Source organism: Microcaecilia unicolor, chromosome 5, assembly GCF_901765095.1.
Source record: "Microcaecilia unicolor chromosome 5, aMicUni1.1, whole genome shotgun sequence".
NCBI classification, from domain to species: Eukaryota; Metazoa; Chordata; class Amphibia; order Gymnophiona; family Siphonopidae; genus Microcaecilia; species Microcaecilia unicolor.
Genome location: NC_044035.1, coordinates 66,808,958 through 66,828,581, shown reverse-complemented (window position 1 = coordinate 66,828,581; position 19,624 = coordinate 66,808,958). Strand labels below are relative to the sequence as shown.

Sequence of the window (19,624 nt, the reverse complement as noted above, 5' to 3'; positions counted from 1 at the left end):
ATCTTCGTGGACATGGAAAGAAAAATTTCCTCGGATAAATTAAATGAAACGATGGTGCCTGAAAAAGGGGCAAGGCACGGCAAAAATGATGAAAAAAATCCCGGCTGAAGTCAAGGCCTAAAAGCGGCTGAATGATGACAAAAAAGAAAGGAAACTTAAAACCAGTTATAACTAGAAACTAAAGTAAATATTTTAAAAAAAAAGGGAGTTCCACGACGGGAACACAATAAAGGATGAAAAAAACTTGTCAAAAGACACAAAAAGCTCTTTGGACTGAGCAAATGTGAGGAGAAGGTAAAAAAAAAAAACGCACCCTCTCCTCACTGCGGTAGAAAAAGAATTGAGGAGACCACATTCTCGTGGCGGGCAACAGGAAAGCACTCATGCATGCACGGTGGAGCGTGTCTCGCGCTTCACAAAACTCTGCTTATGCTTTTCATAAGTACCTGACCAGGCGAGGTGGGTCAGCATCTCCCACTTTTGAGAATCTATATGACTGCTTGTCCTCAGAAAATATATACAGACTATGTTAAAGCAGATCTCACTTGATATAGAAGTTGCTCTATTAAATAGGAGCATCCTGAGCTTAGAGGGACCTAAGGATAGATTGACATTCTTGGTATTTGCTGCTACGAGAATGCTGGTAGCTATGAAAAGGGCGGAGGGGGGGGGAACGGAGGGGAAATCCTAAGGCAGTGCCTAATCTTCAAAGATTAAAGAGAAATTAGGATATCTTTGTGAACAACACAGAGACTCACTGCTGGAAGTGTTATTTGGAGTTTTCTTAGGGGGGAGGTGGAAGGGAGCTTTGTGACTTATGTTCTAAGTTTCAATAGTAAATTAGCACTACATTGGGGGATAGGGAGATAATTGAAAAAAAATATTAACCACTTTTATTGTTTCTTGATTTTTGTATTGGAGCAGGCACTGAAGAACCCACGGTGCTCCACAAGCTGTACCCTGGTTTTCACCTTTAAATTAAAAGTTTTAAAGAAAAAAAGAAAAAGTTTAGTTCTTACCATGGCATTACTATTCATGAGTTTCAAACTGGTTCTACTACATCTATGTTTCTTATGTGTTGTCATGTGCTTAATACATGCTATGTACTTTTGTGCATGCGAAAAGATAATTACTTAACAATTCATAACTAATTTATGTATTGCTACTGTAGGTCCTATAAAGACAATACCAACACAATTACCTTCGCAAAAGTGACTCGTCCATACTCCTCGGCTAATTCAGCCATGACCTCATTCAACCGAGAACACGGAGGTACCCATGGTGCCCAAAAATGGACAACTACCAAAGAACTGTAATAAAATAAATCAGTATTATAAGATATATCTGTACATAATAATGTCACCTAAACAATGAACTTCTAAGGAAAGGTTCATAATATAAAGTGATGTAAAGAATAAAAATGTTTTAAAGAGCCTTCAACAAGTTTTATTAGAAAAGATCATCTGCAAAAATAAATAAATAAAAATCAAACAAACAGTGCAAACAACTAAAGTAAGCAGAAAATAATAAGACAAAGTAGACAACTAGGGGCAACTGTTCATCAACCTACTAGTAGAGGAAAAATTACTGTGGGTAATTCTACTGAGATGCAAGTAGGGATTTTTACAAATATGAAATGTGAATAGGATTCTCAATGTAGGTGGGTTTCCAAATTTAGTACATGAGTGATCGAAGCTGAGGAGGAGGTCTGGAGGTCTGGACAGACAGTACTGGGTTTCAGAATGCTGTTCTTTCTCACACAACACCCACACACACACACACACACACACACACAACAAAAAATATTAAGCTCTACAGCAAGTGTAGTGCATAAATAAATGTCATTATAAAGCTTCACTAATTACCTTTATTTATTTTAACAAATTTATTGCCCACACTGTTCGCAAACCTAAACAGGGTACCTTATATTAATCATACTGTTCAACAAAATCCTAAACGTAATCAACAAGGTAAAATTAGTTATGCCTTTTAATTTCCTTTCCTTGAGATCTTCTAGACCAGTCCAGACAAGTGGATTGAGTCCCCCCTACCAGCAGATGGAAATAGAGATACTGAACTATTCCAGTGACATCACTGGTAAAAGGGCTAATGCAACCTGGAATTCTCCAGTATACATGCCATGAGTATATCACTGCCAGAGCAGGATTAGGTCCATAGGCTAAAGACAGGACCTGAAGTGGTGAACTGGATTAGGAACTGGTTGACGGACAGACGCCAGAGGGTGGTGGTGAATGGAATTCGCTCGGAGGAGCGAAAGGTAAGTAGTGGAGTGCCTCAAGGATCGGTGCTGGGCCGATTCTGTTCAATATATTTGTGAGTGACATTGCCGAAGGGTTAGAAGGTAAAGTTTGCCTATTTGCGGATGATACTAAGATCTGTAACAGAGTGGACACCCCGGAGGGAGTGGAAAACATGAAAAAGGACCTACGGAAGCTAGAAGAATGGTCTAAGGTTTGGCAATTAAAATTCAATGCGAAGAAATGCAAAGTGATGCACTTAGGAAGTAGAAATCCACGGGAGACGTATGTGTTAGGCGGGGAGAGTCTGATAGGTACGGGCGGAGAAAGGGATCTTAGGGTGATAGTATCTGAGTATCTGAGAATTTGAAGGCGATGAAACAGTGTGACAAGGCGGTGGCAGTAGCTAGAAGGTTGTTAGACTGTATAAAGAGAGGTGTGACCAGCAGAAGAAAGGGGGTGTTGATGCCCCTGTATAAGTCGTTGGTGAGGCCCCACCTGGAGTATTGTGTTCAGTTTTGGAGGCCGTATCTTGTTAAGGATGTAAAAAGAATTGAAGCGGTGCAAAGAAAAGCTACGAGAATGGTATGGGATTTGCGTTACAAGACGTATGAAGAGAGACTTGGTGAACTAAACATGTATACTCTGGAGGAAAGGAGAAACAGGGGTGGTATGATACAGACGTTCAAATATTTGAAAGGTATTAATCCGCAAATGAACCTTTTCCGGAGATGGGAAGGTGGTAGAACGAGAGGACATGAAATGAGATTGAAGGGGGGCAGACTCAAGAAAAATGTCAGGAAATATTTTTTCACGGAGAGAGTAGTGGATGCTTGGAATGCCCTCCCGCGGGAGGTGGTGGAAATGAAAACGGTAACGGAATTCAAACATGCATGGGATAAGCATAAAGGAATCCTGTGCCGAAGGAATGGATCCTCAGGAGCTTAGTCAAGATCGGGAGGCGGGGCTGGTGGTTGGGAGGCGGGGATAGGGCTGGGCAGACTTATACGGTCTGTGCCAGAGCCGGTGGTGGGAAGCGGGACTGGTGGTTGGGAGGTGGGGATAGTGCTGGACAGACTTGTACGGTCTGTGCCAGAGCCGGTGGTTGGGAGGCAGGGCTGGTGGTGGGGAGGTGAGGATAGTGCTGGGCAGACTTATACGGTCTGTGCCCTGAAGAGCACAGGTACAAATCAAAGTAGGGTATACACAAAAAGCAGCAAATATGAGTTATCTTGTTGGGCAGACTGGATGGACCGTGCAGGTCTTTTTCTGCCGTCATCTACTATGTTACTATGTATACCACCACACTCCAAATGGGAAAATTAGGTTCTTACCTTGGTAATTTTCTTTCCTTTAGTCACAGCAGATGAATCCATTAACTGATGGGTTGTATCCACCTACCAGCAGGTGGAGATAGAGAACATTGAAGAACCACAGTGACCCTTGGACTGCTAGCCCCAACTGCCTTCAGTATTTGAAATTTCCAAAGCAGAGTGAATAAGAAAGGTAACATAACAAACTTTCCTCACCGTGAACAAACGCCCTAGAACCGGAGCAATAACCACACAAAGGAGGGACGAACTCAACCTCCTACAATAGAACAGCATGTAGAAACTTTGAGAACTGTTCATCAACTCCTCCCGATGAGATGCAATATCTGCATGAAAGAACTGAACAAAAAACACAAAGTCAGACAGAGAGGGATCATTGACTCAACTGCTGTGACTAAAGGCAAGAAAATTACCAAGGTAAGAACCTAATTTTCCCTTCCTTGTCATCAGCAGCAGAGGAATCCATTAACTGATGGGATGTACAAAAGCAATCACTACATAGGGTGGGAACAGGCAACTCCGCAAGCCAGCCCCTGCGCTCCAAAATGCGCGTCCTGCTTCACTGCCACATCCAGCCTGTAATGCCGTACAAACGACAGCTGAGAAGCCCAAGTAGCCGCACGACAGATCTCTTGAAGAGAAAGGACACCTGTGCCATGGCGGTTATCTATTTTCACATACTCCTCGCCCTGCTGGCCGTGGGGGCGGTGTTGGACTACTTCTCTCTCCCTCCTCCAGATTTCAACCCCTTCTTCCACCTCAATCTCACTGTTTTCCCTCCTTTGAAGTCCACTCTATCCGCCTTTTCTCTCCTCTGCCTCTTTGAATAGTGGTCATTTATCGTCCCCCTCATAAGTCCCTTTCATCCTTTCTCAGTGACTTTGACGCCTGGCTTGCCTTCTTCCATGAGCCTTCCTCCCCCTCTCTCATCCTTGGTGACTTTAATATTCCTGCTAATGATCCTTCCAACTCTTATATTTCCAAGTTACTCGCTTTAACGTCCTCCTTTAATCGCCAACTATGCTCCACCTCCCCCACTCATCAAAATGGTCACTGTCTTGATCTCATCTTCTCCTCCAACTGTTCACCTTCTAGTTTCCTTGCCTCTGATCTTCCCTCCTCTGATCACCATCTTATAACTTTCACACTTAAATCTCCTCCCTCCCAGTCCCGTCCTATCTTATCTAATTTATCTAGGAATCTTCACGATATTGACCCTTCATCTCTATCCTCCCATGTTTCAAACCTCCTCTCTACTGTGGCATCATCCACGTCTGTCAATGAGGCTGTTTCTTCTTACAACAATACTCTATCCTCTGCCTTAGAGACTCTTGCACCTTTGATGACCCGCCCTGTAAGGCGTACAAAACCCCAACCTTGGCTGACTTCTAATATCCGCTACCTACGTTCCTGTACCCGCTCCGCCGAACGCCTCTGGCGGAAATCTCGGGCCCTTGCTGATTTCTTACACTTTAAGTTCATGCTGACCTCCTTCCAATCTGCTCTTTTACGTGCAAAACAGGATTATTATATCCAACTGACCAACTCTCTTGGCTCTAATCCTCGACTTCTCTTCACCACATTGAACTCTCTCCTCAAGGTGCCCCCTCCCCCAACTTCCCCTTCATTATCTCCTCAGACCCTTGCTGAATTCTTTCACAACAAGGTTCAAAAGATAAACCTTGCTTTCTCTACCTCACCACCTCTCCCTCCACTAGTCCGTTCCCCTCTCTCTCCTTCCCCTCATTCCCTTTCCTCCTTTCCTGAAGTTACTATTGAGGAAACTACACTTCTCCTTTCTTCCTCAAAATGTACCACCTGTTCCTCTGATCCCATTCCCACCCACCTTCTTAATGCCATCTCTCCTGCTCTTATTCCTTTTATCTGTCACATTCTCAACCTCTCACTTTCCACTGCGACTGTCCCTGCTGCCTTTAAACATGCTGTGGTCACACCTCTCCTTAAGAAACCTTCACTCGACCCTACTTGTCCCTCTAATTACCGACCCATCTCCCTCCTTCCTTTTCTCTCCAAATTACTTGAGCGTGCTGTTCACCGCCGCTGCCTTGATTTTCTTTCCTCACATGCTATTCTTGACCCACTACAATCTGGTTTTCGCCCTCTCCACTCAACCGAAACTGCTCTTACTAAAGTCTCCAATGACCTATTACTGGCTAAATCCAGAGGTCAATATTCCATCCTCATTCTTCTTGATCTTTCCGCTGCTTTTGACACTGTCGATCACAGCATACTTCTCGATACCCTGTCCTCACTTGGATTCCAGGGCTCTGTCCTTTCCTGGTTCTCTTCCTACCTCTCCCTCCGCACCTTTAGTGTTCACTCTGGTGGATCCTCTTCTACTTCTATCCCTCTGCCTGTCGGAGTACCTCAGGGTTCTGTTCTTGGTCCCCTCCTCTTTTCTATCTACACTTCTTCCCTTGGTTCATTAATCTCATCCCATGGCTTTTCCTACCATCTCTATGCTGATGACTCCCAAATCTACCTTTCTACCCCTGATATCTCACCTTGCATCCAAACCAAAGTTTCAGCGTGCTTGTCTGACATTGCTGTCTGGATGTCTCAACGCCACCTGAAATTAAATATGACCAAAACCGAGCTTCTCATTTTCCCCCCCAAACCCACCACCCCGCTCCCCCCGTTTTCTATTTCTGTTGATGGCTCTCTCATTCTCCCTGTCTCCTCAGCTCGAAACCTTGGGGTCATCTTTGACCCTTCTCTCTCCTTCTCTGCTCATATCCAGCAGATTGCCAAGACCTGTCGTTTCTTTCTTTACAACATCCGTAAAATCCGCCCCTTTCTTTCCGAGCACTCTACCAAAACCCTCATCCACACCCTTGTCACATCGCGTTTAGACTACTGCAATTTGCTTCTTGCTGGCCTCCCACTTAGTCACCTCTCCCCTCTCCAGTCGGTTCAAAACTCTGCTGCCCGTCTCGTCTTCCGCCAGGGTCGCTTTACTCATACTACCCCTCTCCTCATGACCCTTCACTGGCTCCCTATCCATTTTCGCATCCTGTTCAAACTTCTTCTACTAACCTATAAATGTACTCACTCTGCTGCTCCCCAGTATCTCTCCACACTCGTCCAGCCCTACACCCCTTCCCGTGCAGTCCGCTCCATGGATAAATCCTTCTTATCTGTTCCCTTCTCCACTACTGCCAACTCCAGACTTCGCGCCTTCTGTCTCGCTGCACCCTACGCCTGGAATAAACTTCCTGAGCCCCTACGTCTTGCCCCATCCTTGGCCACCTTTAAATCTAGACTGAAAGCCCACCTCTTTAACATTGCTTTTGACTCGTAACCACTTGTAACCACTCGCCTCCACCTACCCTCCTCTCTTCCTTCCCGTTCACATTAATTGATTTGATTACTTTATTTATTTTTTGTCTATTAGATTGTAAGCTCTTTGAGCAGGGACTGTCTTTCTTCTATGTTTGTGCAGCGCTGCGTAAGCCTTGTAGCGCTATAGAAATGCTAAATAGTAGTAGTAGTAGTAGGTCACGCGATAGCCGGGTGGTAACTCAAAATTGACATGCGTTGGGTACGCGTAGGCATCTATGCAGCTTAGTAAAAGGGCCCCCTAGCTAGTCAGGTCTTCAGATTACCCACAATGAATATGCTCCAGATTGTGGAGGTAGTTGAATGCAGATCTCTCTCATGCATAATCAGTGTGGATATCCTGAAAACCTGACTGGCTGGGTGTGTCCTGAGGAACAGGTTGAGAACCTCTGTCTTATAGTGAATGGGTGGAGGGAGGGCAGAGGAAGAAGATTTCCACCCCCCCCCCTAGTACTATCTACAAAGCTGCATAGGAAACAGAAGTGGCAGAGAGCCACGTTCCCGCCTGTCTTCCTGGGTTATTTATTAGCACGGGCCAGCAGAGCTGCAAGAGAGGAAGGAAGGAAGGAAGGAAAATTGTGCTGCATGACATCAGTAAATGGAAGGGGAGAGAAATAAATGGGTAATATGGGATGGTGGGGATGGAGAGAGAAATGGGGTAAGACTGAATGGGAGGGGGGAAAGAAACAGAACACAGGGGCAATACTAGATGGGAGAAGAAAGATGGGGTAATCAATACTGGATAGAAATGGAAAGCTGTAGGTACACAGCAGAAAGAGGAAGATTGAAATCTGATAGGCAAAAAAATAAAAATGGAAGAAATCTAAAAGGAACAGATTTGGAGTTCAATGTAGTGGAGTAGGTGACGACGACAGAGGGAGAGAAAAAAATGGCAAATGGGCAGGAGACCTTTGGGGGGAAAGAAAGAAAAAAAAAAAAAAAAGAGATAAAAGAAGACAGGAAAGCAGTAACCAGAGACTGGGGCCAACACAATTAGAAAAATTAAATGGCCAGACAGGAAAAGTAGAAAAAATAATTTTATTTTTAATTTAGGATGAAGAATGTGGTAGCTGTGTTAGTTCACTTTTATTTATTGCATTTGTATCCCACATTTTCCCACTGTATGGCAGGTTCAATGTGGCTTACATATTGCTAAAAATGCGGTTACAAAAATTTAGATTTGTAGAAGTATAGTACATAATACAGAAGTACAATAAACGCTTAGGTTGATATATTAGCATATTGTGAGAGAGGTTTATTGTTGTTTTCCATTTCTGAACTTTTCGAGATGTATGGTAGTGTGGGATTGGGCAGATCCAGGGGGAAAGACTTCTTGAAAAGATATGTTTTCAGGTTTTTTCTGAATTGTAGGTAGTTTTCTATGAGTTTCAGGTCTTTGGGTAGTGAGTTCCAAAGTTGTGTGCCCATAGAGAGGCTGGTGGCATGTGAAGAATTGTATTTGTAAAAAGTTAATAAACAGAAATAAAAGAAAAAATGTAAAGGAAGGTAACACCTTTTTTTTTTTTGGACTAAATACACTTTTTGACTAGCTTTCTTAAGCCAAAATCTCCTTCCTAAGTCAAGACAAGCATACTATAACAGCGGACCTGAAGAAGGAGATTTTGGCCTAAGAAAGCTAGTCAAAAAATGTATTTCGTACTCCAAAAAACAGGTATCACCTTATTTTCCTTTTTACTTGTTAATTTATAATGTAGAAATTAGAATATGTCAGTTTTTGAAATGTACATCTGCTCTCTTTATATTTGCTCTGTACAGGACATTTATTTATTAGGATTTATTTATGTATCTCTTTCTATTTCTCTGGTGTTCCAAAGTCTTGCTTCTTGGGGGTTCAATTTAATTTCTGTGTACATATTTGTACTTTTAGTTTGTGGTTACTTATTCTATACTTGAGGGTCTACCTCTGTTTGTGCATGAAAAAGGCCAGGTATTCTGTTAGCGTTCAATGTCTGTGTAGGATTAATCTGTACGAGTTCAGCTTGTTTAGTTTTACAATCAGTGTATTGATGTTCTACTGCCCACTGCAATATTTGTGTTAAGTGTTCCTAGGTAGAGTCCTTGTTGTGTTACTTCTGTTAGTAGTGTTATGATAAAGCAGATTAGCTCTATAGGTCCTGGGTAATTTTTGAGGATTTGGTATTACAAGTACTTTACAATAAGCTTGAAACTGGAGAGTGTTTATGCTTTTACTAAGATGACACCAAAATCAGAATTTTTCGGTATGGCGAGTTCCTGAGGAAATGTTCCTTTTCTGTTTTACATAAGAAAAACCATAATGGGGCAGACTGATGGTCCATCTAGCCTAGTATCCTGCTTCCCACAGAGGCCAATTCAGGTCACAAGTACCTGGAAGAATCCCAAAGAGTAGCAAGATTCCATGCTGCCAACCCCAGACTTTCCCCATGTCTACGTTAATAGCAGATAGGCTAACTGCTTTTATCACATCCTCCAGCAGCGAGTTCCAGAGTTTAACCATTAAGAAAAAAAATACTTCCTTCTATTGTAAAAATACTACCATGTAACTTTATTAGGTGTCCCCTAGTCTTTGTACTTTTTTGAATGAATAAGCAATCATTTCACATTTACCTATCCTACTCCACTCAGGATTTTGTAGAACCAGCTATCATTACCCCCACCCCCAGTCATCTGTTCTCTAAGCTGAAGAGCCCTATATGAGAGGAGTTCTCTCCCCTTAATTAATTATTTGTAGAATTTATATCCCACATTTTCCCAACAATTAGCAGGCTCAATGTGGCTTACATTTGCCGTAATGGCAGTTGCCATTTCCAGGTAACAGAATTACAAATGGTAATGTGTTAAGTTGCATACATACATGGTAACATACATGTAACATAACATACATGAACATTTTGAACCTTTTCTAATTGTGATATAAATTGGGCGTCTGTTTGAGGGTTCCACCAGCTGCTTGCTGGTGAGTGTCTGACTACTTTCAGTGGCTGAATGAAAGACCCTTGAAGACGCTTTGAGTAGCGAAACATGATCATGTTGGTGTGTCCTATAATCTGCTGTTTAAGGATGGCAACCTGAAGTTTCACTGAAGCTGGAGAGTCAAGAGACTTTAAGGTGGAATACTACGAAGTCTGCACTGATTCTAGGAGAAAGCAGTGGCTTGCTGGGTTAAGCCCTTCTTGAAACTGTTTCAAAAGAAATTGTTTCTAAAGACTTTGTTTGAAGATCTAAAAGATCCTAATTATCAGATGCTGTTTATTGACACTGTGTTACTTTAGAGACAGACATCTGAGGATTTGATTTATTTTTAGTGTTTCCTTTGAGAGGCACAGTGAACATGAGATACAGTTTCTTGTAGAATTTCTGAGCAAAAATTGTAATAGGAACAGTACCAGATAGGTGCAGACAGTATAGGTTCGGATTATTATGAGAATTTGCATATTGTGTGGTTTGATGGTATGAATTTTAGATTTAGGTATGTATGAGAGTGTGACTGGGTAGATTGACAGGTATTGTTAAAATATTTGTATTTATAATATTATTTAATAAAGATTTGATGTGTTAACCATTTGGCTGCTTTATATAGAGACACATTGTGTATATGCAACCAAGATAAACGTTTGAACCTTGGATATAATGTATATATATATATATATATATCTACTATAATAAAACGCACCCTCAACGTTCTGAGGACAAAGGTTCTGAACTCACAGCACAACGATAAAGAGTTCGTAAGTTCATGGTGGTGAAGCCATCCCACTATGACTCTGTGCCCGCCCTTGCATCAAACGTCATGACGTCGTACAAACCCTTTAACTTTGTGCTGTGAGTTCAGAACCTTTGCCCTCAGAACGTTAAGGGTGCGTTTTATAATAGTAGAAGTCAACGAATGAATCACAACCAAGCAGGGGGAGGAGCGTGTTTCCCTACTCCTCCCCCTGGATGTCCAACACCCACCCCCCGCGCCCCCCCCCCCCTAAAGCCACCCACAAAAAATCACAAAAAAAGAAGCCCCGCTTCCACATGCTGGAGGTGCAACACCCACCCCCGCGCCACCCCCCCCCCCCCCAAGCCACCCACGAAAATCCAGGGAAAAAATAAGCCCCGCTACAAAATGGAGATGAAGCAACACCCAACCCCACCCCTACCCACCCACCGACGAGCAGCTTTGCCACCGGGGAACCCGAAACCCCGCAAGAACAAGTCCTGTCTTCTGACTCCGGCGTGATCTTCAGCATTACTAGCCTCTGCAAGCAGGGCTTCTGTGCGTCTGACGTCCTGCACGTGCAGGACGTCAGACGCACAGAACCCTGCCCTGCACAGGCTAGCAATGCTGAAGATCACGTCGGAGTCAGCACAGCACACAACAGAGGACTTCTGCTGCCGGGATTTTGGGTCCCCCGCCAGCAAAACTACAAGACGGTAGGGTGGGAAGGGGGTGCATCGCGCGGAGGAGGCGGTGACGGCACACAACATCCCACCCCTGAAACCAGCCTCCACTTCCTTCGATCTTCATCACAGTACAATCCCCCCCCCCCCCAACTGAAATATAAAACACACACACACACGCTCTCACAACTGGCAGCGCATCCTGAAACCCCTGTTCCCCCCCCCCCCACATACAATGACTCATCTGGCAGCGGTTCCTGAACCCCCCACCCAAAAAAAACCACACAAACACTTACTCACTCTCAATTGGCCACACTTCCTCGACGCACCCCCCACAACACACACACACACACTCTCTCATCTAGCAGCGCTTCCTGAAATCCCTGCCCCCCCCCCCACACACACACACTCATTCACTCATCTGGCAAACCCCCCACCAACACACACACACTCACTCTCTCATCTGCCAGCGCTTACTGAAACCCCTGCCCCCCCCGCCCACACACACACACACACACACACACACACTCATCTAACAGCCGCTCCTGCCCCCCCCCACACACACTTACTCACTCACTCTCATTTGGCCACACTTCCTCGACGCCCCCACCCCCCAAACACACACACACTCACTCTCTCATCTGCCAGCGCTTACTGAAACCCCTGCCCCCCCCCCGCCCACACACACTCACTCACTCACTCATCTAGCAGCCGCTCCTGCCCCCCCCCACACACTCACTCACTTTAATTTGGCCACACTTCCTCAACGCCCCCACCCCCCCCCAAAACACACACACACTCACTCTCTCATCTGGCAGCACTTCCTGAAATCCCTGCCCCCCCCCCACACACACTCACTCATCTAGCAAACCCCCCACCAACACACACACACTCACTCTCATCTGCCAGCGCTTACTGAAACCCCTGCCCCCCCCCGCCCCACACACTCACTCATCTAGCAGCCGCTCCTGCCCCCCCCCCCCCCCCACACACACACTCACTTTCATTTGGCCACACTTCCTCAACGCCCCCAACCCCCCAAAACACAAACACACTCACTCTCTCATCTGGCAGCGCTTCTTGAAATCCCTGCCCCCCCCCCACACACACTCACTCATCTGCCAACCCCCCCCCCCCAACACACACACACACTCACTCATCTGGCAGCACTTCCTGAACACCCCACCCAAAAAAAACCACACAAACACTCACTCTAAATTGGCCACACTTCCTCGACGCACCCCCCCACAACACACACACACACTCACTCTCTCATCTGGCAGCGCTTCCTGAAATCCCTGCCCCCCCCCCCACACACACTCACTCATCTGGCAACCCCCCCACCAACACACACACACTCACTCTCTCATCTGGCAGCGCTTCCTGAAACCCCTGCCCCCCCCACACACACACTCATACTCTCATTTTGCAACGCTTCCTGAACCCCCCCCTCCAACACACACACACACTCACTCTCATCTGGCAGCGCTTCCTGAACCCCACCACACACACACTCACTCTCATGTGGAAACGCACAATAAACCCACCCACCCACCCACACTCACTCACTCAACTGCCAGCGCTTCCATATCCCCCCACACCCCTCTTCTTCCCTGCTGATACCCCCAACACACACACACACCCCACACCCCTCCAACACACACACACATACACTCTCTCTCTCTCACTCTAGCAGCACGCCCTGAACCCCCCCTCCCCCCAACCACTCTCTCTCTCATCTGGCAGCGCTTCCTGAAACCCCCTACACACACACACTCACTCACTCTCTCATCTGGCAGCGCTTCCTGAAACCCCCTACACACACACACTCACTCACTCTCTCATCTGGCAGCGCTTCCTGAAACCCCTGCCCCCCCCCCCCCACACACACACACACACTCACTCACTAATCTGGCAGTCGTTCCTAACCCCCCCCCCCCACACACACACCTACTCACTCACTCTCATTTGGCCCCGTTACCTCAACCCCCCCCCCCCCCCCACACACACACACACACTCACTCTCTCTTCTGCAAGTGCTTCCCGAACCCACGCTCCAAACACACACACTCATCTGGCACTGCTTGATAAACCGCCCACCTCCACACACACACTCTCACTCTCATCTGGCAGCGCTTCCTGAAACCCCCTACACACACACACTCACTCACTCACTCTCTCATCTGGCAGCGCTTCCTGAAACCCCTGCCCCCCCCCCCACACACACACACTCACTCACTAATCTGGCAGTCGTTCCTAACCCCCCCCCACACACACACACACCTACTCACTCACTCTCATTTGGCCCGTTACCTCAACCCCCCCCCCCCCCACACACACACACACACACTCACTCTCTCTTCTGCAAGTGCTTCCCGAACCCACGCTCCAAACACACACACTCATCTGGCACTGCTTGATAAACCGCCCACCTCCACACACACACTCTCACTCACTCATCTGGCAGCGCTTCATGAACACCCCTCCCACCCCCCTCTTCTTCAAAGCTGAACCCCAACACACCCCCCAAACACACACACACTCTCTCTCATCTGGTAGGGCTTCCTGAAACCCCATACACACACTCACTCACTCTCTCTCTCATCTGGCAGCGCTTCCTGAACCACCTACCCCCCCCCCCCCCCACACACACACACACACTCACTCTCGCACACCAACTGCTTGGGTGCAGTGGCGGGAATCTCAGTCGCCAAAAAGAGAGAGGGGGGGGCCTGACAACAGAGAGAGAGAGGGAGGGTGGTATCTCTGTCACACACACACTCTCTCTCACACAATGTCTTTCTGTCTCTCTCTCTCACACACTCTATGTTTCATAGTGTATCACATTCACTCTCTGTGTCACACAATCACTCACACACTCGCTTGGTTTCATACACTCAGTCTCACAGAGCATCTGAGTATCACGCACACACAGAATCTGTGTGAAACACACTCTGTCTCACATACGCACTTGCACACACTCTCATTCTCATACATACACTCTCTCACAGACACACTCACACCCAGACTCTCTCTCACACACACACTTGCACTTTCACTCTCTCACACACACTCACTCTCACTCTCACATACACTCTCCCAAACATACACACTCCGAGGAAAACCTTGCTAGCGCCCGTTTCATATGTGTCAGAAACGGGTCTTTTTAACTAGTATATATATATATATATAACCACAATTAGAAAAGGTTCAAAATGATAAGGGGAGAGAACTCATATAGGGCTCCGTGGCACTGTGGCAGTCATCAAAACGTTATGACGTAGAGGGCGCAAGACTGAGAGGGAAGGGAACGCTGTATAGTTGCCAGGCAAACAAACACGTCACAAGAACAAGGAACCAATCAATGGTCTGAAAAAAAAAACGCCCAACCCGCCTGGCCTGTCCGTCATTGCCACACAACACAAACCCATGGTGGCGGGAAGCGCACGACACCGCTGACAGTAGGCAGACTGAGAAAAAAAGTTATCCCGATCACTGCCCCCGCCCTAAACGCGACGTCAGGAAAACGGACCAACCACAGGCATGGTAACGCGAAGTCAGAAGGACCCCCTCCATCCATCCATGCCCAGCGACTCTCCTCTCTCTCCCCTGCCCCCCTCCATCCACCCATGTCCAGCGACCATCCTCTCCCCCTGCCCCCCTCCATCCACCCATGTCCAGTGACCCTCTTCTCCTCCTGCCTCCCTCCAGCCACCCATGTCCAGCGACTCTCCTCTCTCCCCCCTCCAGCCACCCATGTCCAGCGACCCTCCTCTCCCCCTGCCCCCTCCATCCACCCATGCCCAGCAACTCTCCTCTCTCCCCTGTCCCCTCCATCCACCCATGTCCAGCGACCATCCTCTCCCCCTGTCCCCCTCCATCCACCCATGTCCAGTGACCCTCTTCTCCTCCTGCCTCCCTCCAGCCACCCATGTCCAGCGACTCTCCTCTCTCCCCTGCCCCCCCTCCAGCCACCCAGGTTGTCCAGTGAATTCTTCGGGGCAGGCAGGAAAGATCCCCAGTCTTGCCTGCCCACCGCCGGTGCGGACCCTCCCCTGTTGCCGGATCGCTTTTCAAAATGGCCGCCGAGACTTACAAGGGCGGCCTCCAAGACTTCAGCATAAGTCTCGGTGGCCATTTTGAAGAGCGATCCGGCAGTGGGGAGGGTCAGCGCCGGCAGCAGGCAGGAAAGACTAGGGATCTTTCCAGCCTGCCCTGAAGAATTCGCTGGACAACCTGGGTGGCTGGAGGGGGGCAGGGGAGAGAGGAGAGTCACTGGACATGGGTGGCTGGAGGGGGGGGCAGGGAGAGAGAAGGGTCGCTGGGCATGAGTGGATGAGGGGGGGCAGAGAAGAGAGTCGCTGGGCATGGGTGGGGGGCCTGAGACGAGAGAGAGGTGGGGAGGGGGGCCTGAGACGAGAGAGGGGGTCCTGAGAGGAGGGGGAGGGAAGGAGGCCAGGGGATAATGCAGAGTTGATGCACATGTAGGGAGGGAGAGCAAGGGACAGAGGAGAATTGCTGCACCACGATGGATGGAGGGGGCAGGGGAGAGATGCTGCACATGGATGCAGCACAAAGGACGTTTGCTGCATATGAATGCAGGGGAGAGCATAATTGGTGCACACGGGACACACACTACACAATCTCTCACTCACACACACAAACACACACACACACACACACATTCTGTCTCTCTCACAATGACACACTCTCTTTCTCTCTCACACATGCTCACTCTCCGACACATACTCATTCACTCTCTCACACATACTCTCTCCTAACAGTTCCCTTAAAAACATAATTGCTATTAGAGGACAACCTTGCTAGCGCCCGTTTCATTTCTTTCAGAAACTAGCCTTTTTTACTAATATATATATATATATATATATATATACACACACACAATTCTTAGAGGAGGGGCTGTGCGGGTTTCGGTGAATGAAATATACGTTTAAATTAACAGCATGATGGTTCAGTGTGCAGTGTCAGCGGTTGATTATTTATATTAGATTTTCAGGCTACATAAACTGCTACTTCAAGCTATATAATTAAACTACTGCTTCAAAGTTATTTACCTGTTTCATTATTACAGCTTTATAAGAAATTTATATTTATTATAAAGCAAAGTTGAACGATATTGTGCCATTGTGATAATTATTTTGCCAGATACTGTGATGTGTGTTGAGATGTTGACCAGACACAAGTCTACCATAATGGCAAAGTTTAAGTTATGGGATAATGCTACTATATTTAAATGTCAGCGATTCCAAAGTTTCCATAAGTGTGTATGGGATTTATGTTGATACAGGGCAGACTGTTTATTTATAAATCCATAATCTAGTATACCAAGAACTACTCACACCTATATACCTAGTGCCCCCACTCTGCCCCCCACCTAAAATGTCAGGTCTGGCTACGCTACTGCTGTAAGCTCTTCAAGTCAGCAGTCTAGAAATATAAACATTAAGGGGTCCTTTTACTAAGCCTCATAAGGCTCTGTGTGCGCCAAAATGGAGTTACTGCCTGGCTCTTGCGCTCTCATTTTTGGCGTGCGGCCAAAAAAAATCATTTTTATTTTCAGACACGCGCCAAGTGGCATTTGATGTGCGTAGGTCATTACCGCCTGGTTACCACGTGAGACTTTACCACTAGGTCAATGGCTGGCAGTAAGGTCTCATACCCAAAATGGACGCACGGCAATTTTCATTTTGCCGCACATACATTTTAGGCCAAAATTTTAAAAAGGCATTTTTTGCAGCTGCGCTGAAAAATGAATCTGCACGCGCCCAAAGCACGGGCCTACACTACTGCAGGCCATTTTTCAGCACACCTTAGTAAAAGGATCCCTAAGGTATCCAAGTGGTTAGCACAGCAGGCTGTCAACCTGGAAAACCAGGGCTTAAATTCTGCATATCCTCTTTATAACTACCCTGTATTGCCTCAGGACCCACAAATGAAAAATTTGTACTTTTTACTAAAAGGGTTGGTGCATGGAAATAGGCTTGTTGCGTGCAGAATCACCACAGCAGCCCAGCAGGTGCCATTTCCAGCGCTACGGAAAGTTCCAATATTTTTTTCGCTGGGCTAGCACGGGAACCCTTACTGTCACCTTAATGGGTGGCGATAGGTGCTTCCATGGGCATAGACTGGGGGGGGGGGGGAATGACCCCCAGACGACGACAAGGCGCCGCCGCGCCAGTAGTTTAAAAAAAAAAAGCAGGCACGCGCTCCTCTCCGTCCGCTTGGCTTCCCTGCCCTCTCTGTCTGCGTCCCGCCTTCCTCTGACATCAGAGGAAGGCGGGACGCAGACAGAGGGGGCAGGGAAGCCAAGCGGACGGAGAGGAGCGTGTCCATCTACCCCCCTCTCTTCCTCCCTCCTTCCGGAGCAGGCAGCAGTCTTTTTCAGCGTTCCTGGCAGCGGTAGCGATGTACACGCTGCCTTCGGTCTGCCCCGGAAGCCTTCTCTTCAAGTTCCTGTTCCCACCTATGCGGGAACAGGAACTTAAAGAGAAGGCTTCGGGGCAGAGCCGAAGGCAGCGTGTACATCGCTACCGCTGCCAGGAACGCTGAAAGACTGCTGCCTGCGCCGGAAGGAGGGAGGAAGAGAGGGGGGTAGACAGAGTCATGATCTTGGACCTCGTGGGGGGGGGGGGGGCAGCAGAGGGAAGATGGATGGAACTGGGAGGGGTGGGGAGCAGATGGAAGATGGATGGGACTGGGAGGGGTGGGGAGCAGAGGAAAGGAGCAAGAGATGGATGGGACTGGGAGGGGTGGGGAACAGAGGGAAGGAGCAAGAGATGGTTGGGACTGGGAGGGGTGGGGAGCAGAGGGAAGGAGCAAGAGATGGTTGGGACTGGGAGGGGTGGGGAGCAGAGGGAAGATGGATGAGACTGGGAGGGGTGTGGAGCAGAGGGATGGACCAGGAGATGGATGGGATTGGGAGAGGTCAGGCACAGCAGAGGGAAGGAGCAGAAGATGGATGGGACGGAGGGATGGTGAGCAGAGGGAAGGAGCAGAAGATGGATTGGACTGGGAGGGATGGGGAGCAGAGGGAAAGAGCAGAAGATGGATTGGACTGGGAGGGGTGGGGAGCAGAGGGAAGGAGCAAGAGAGGATGGGACTGGGAGCATTGGGAGCAGAGGGAAGGACCAGAAGATGGATTGGACTGGGAGGGGTGGGGAGCAGAGGGAAGATGGATGGGACTGGGAGGGGTGGGGAGCAGAGGGATGGATCAGGAGATGGATGGGATTGGGAGAGGTCAGGCACAGCAGAGGGAAGGAGCAGAAGATGGATGGGACGGAGGAATGGTGAGCAGAGGGAAGGAACAGAAGATGGATGGGACTGGGAGGGTGGGGAGCAGAGGGAAGCCTACTGGAAAGAAGACACTGCATAAAACAGAAGACACTGGGACCAAAGCGAATAGAAAAACTAAATGATCAGACAACAAAGGTAGATAAAAGTATTTTATTCAGAATTTATTAATTGAAATGTGTCAGCTTTTTGAAAAGTGCATCTGTGATATTTTGCCTGTAAATTTCAATTCCTTCCTCCATATTAGCAGTCAAACTACACCAGTATGGGTGCTTCTCCCCATCAAAAAAAAAAAATCTGCTGCGCGGCACCACTTTTTCTTTTGGCCTCTTTACCCTCTGCGGTAAAAGGCGCCTCTGTGCACCGCAAAAATGCACAGTCACTAGCACAGGGTCCCTTTTACTACAGCTTGGTAAAAGGGCCCCTTTATGAGCTCTGAGGTCAAGAAAATACCAACTGGATTTGGAAAGCCACTTGCCTCAAACTACCAATGAAAAGATATAGCTAAACCCACTCAAATAAATATTTAGAACAGTATTATATTAAAAAATAATTAATAATCTTTATAGCAGCATGCAGTTATTTCAGTTCTTTCTTAAGCTGTGGTGGAATGGGGAAAATGACATTCGTTTTAGTTTCAGGCTGCAAAACTTTTCTCCACAGGAGAAAAAAAAAGTTTCAACGAAGTTAAAAAAACGAATAAGAAACAGTTTTCAACTATCCCGGAAAACCTATGCATCAAGAAGCCTCAACAGACTGTAGAAAAGGGTAACTACTGTAGACCACAATAAACCGTATCGTGGGAAAATGCCACCGCAGTCCCAAACGCGACGCCAAGTTTCCTTAGGAAAGACGCCCTGAATATCGTTAATTCCGGATTCCCTCCCACAACGGGACATGATTTTAGCAGATTCTCTTTCCTCCTCGCCCGAACGTCCCCGATCTCCGGATCTCGTTCACTTCTGCGCAGATCGCCAG

At 47.3% G+C, this 19,624-nt stretch overlaps 1 protein-coding gene across 3 annotated transcripts in view; it reads right to left on the bottom strand.

The window, feature by feature from the left end:
- Positions 1-19,624, bottom strand: part of LOC115470074 (glutaredoxin-3-like) — a 177,169-nt gene that overhangs the window by 155,740 nt on the left and 1,805 nt on the right. For all 3 annotated transcript variants that reach the window (XM_030202966.1, XM_030202965.1, XM_030202968.1), the window contains exon 2: positions 1,202-1,310. In XM_030202966.1, the coding sequence (XP_030058826.1) occupies positions 1,202-1,310 (109 nt within the window). The remainder of the gene's footprint in view (positions 1-1,201; positions 1,311-19,624) is intronic.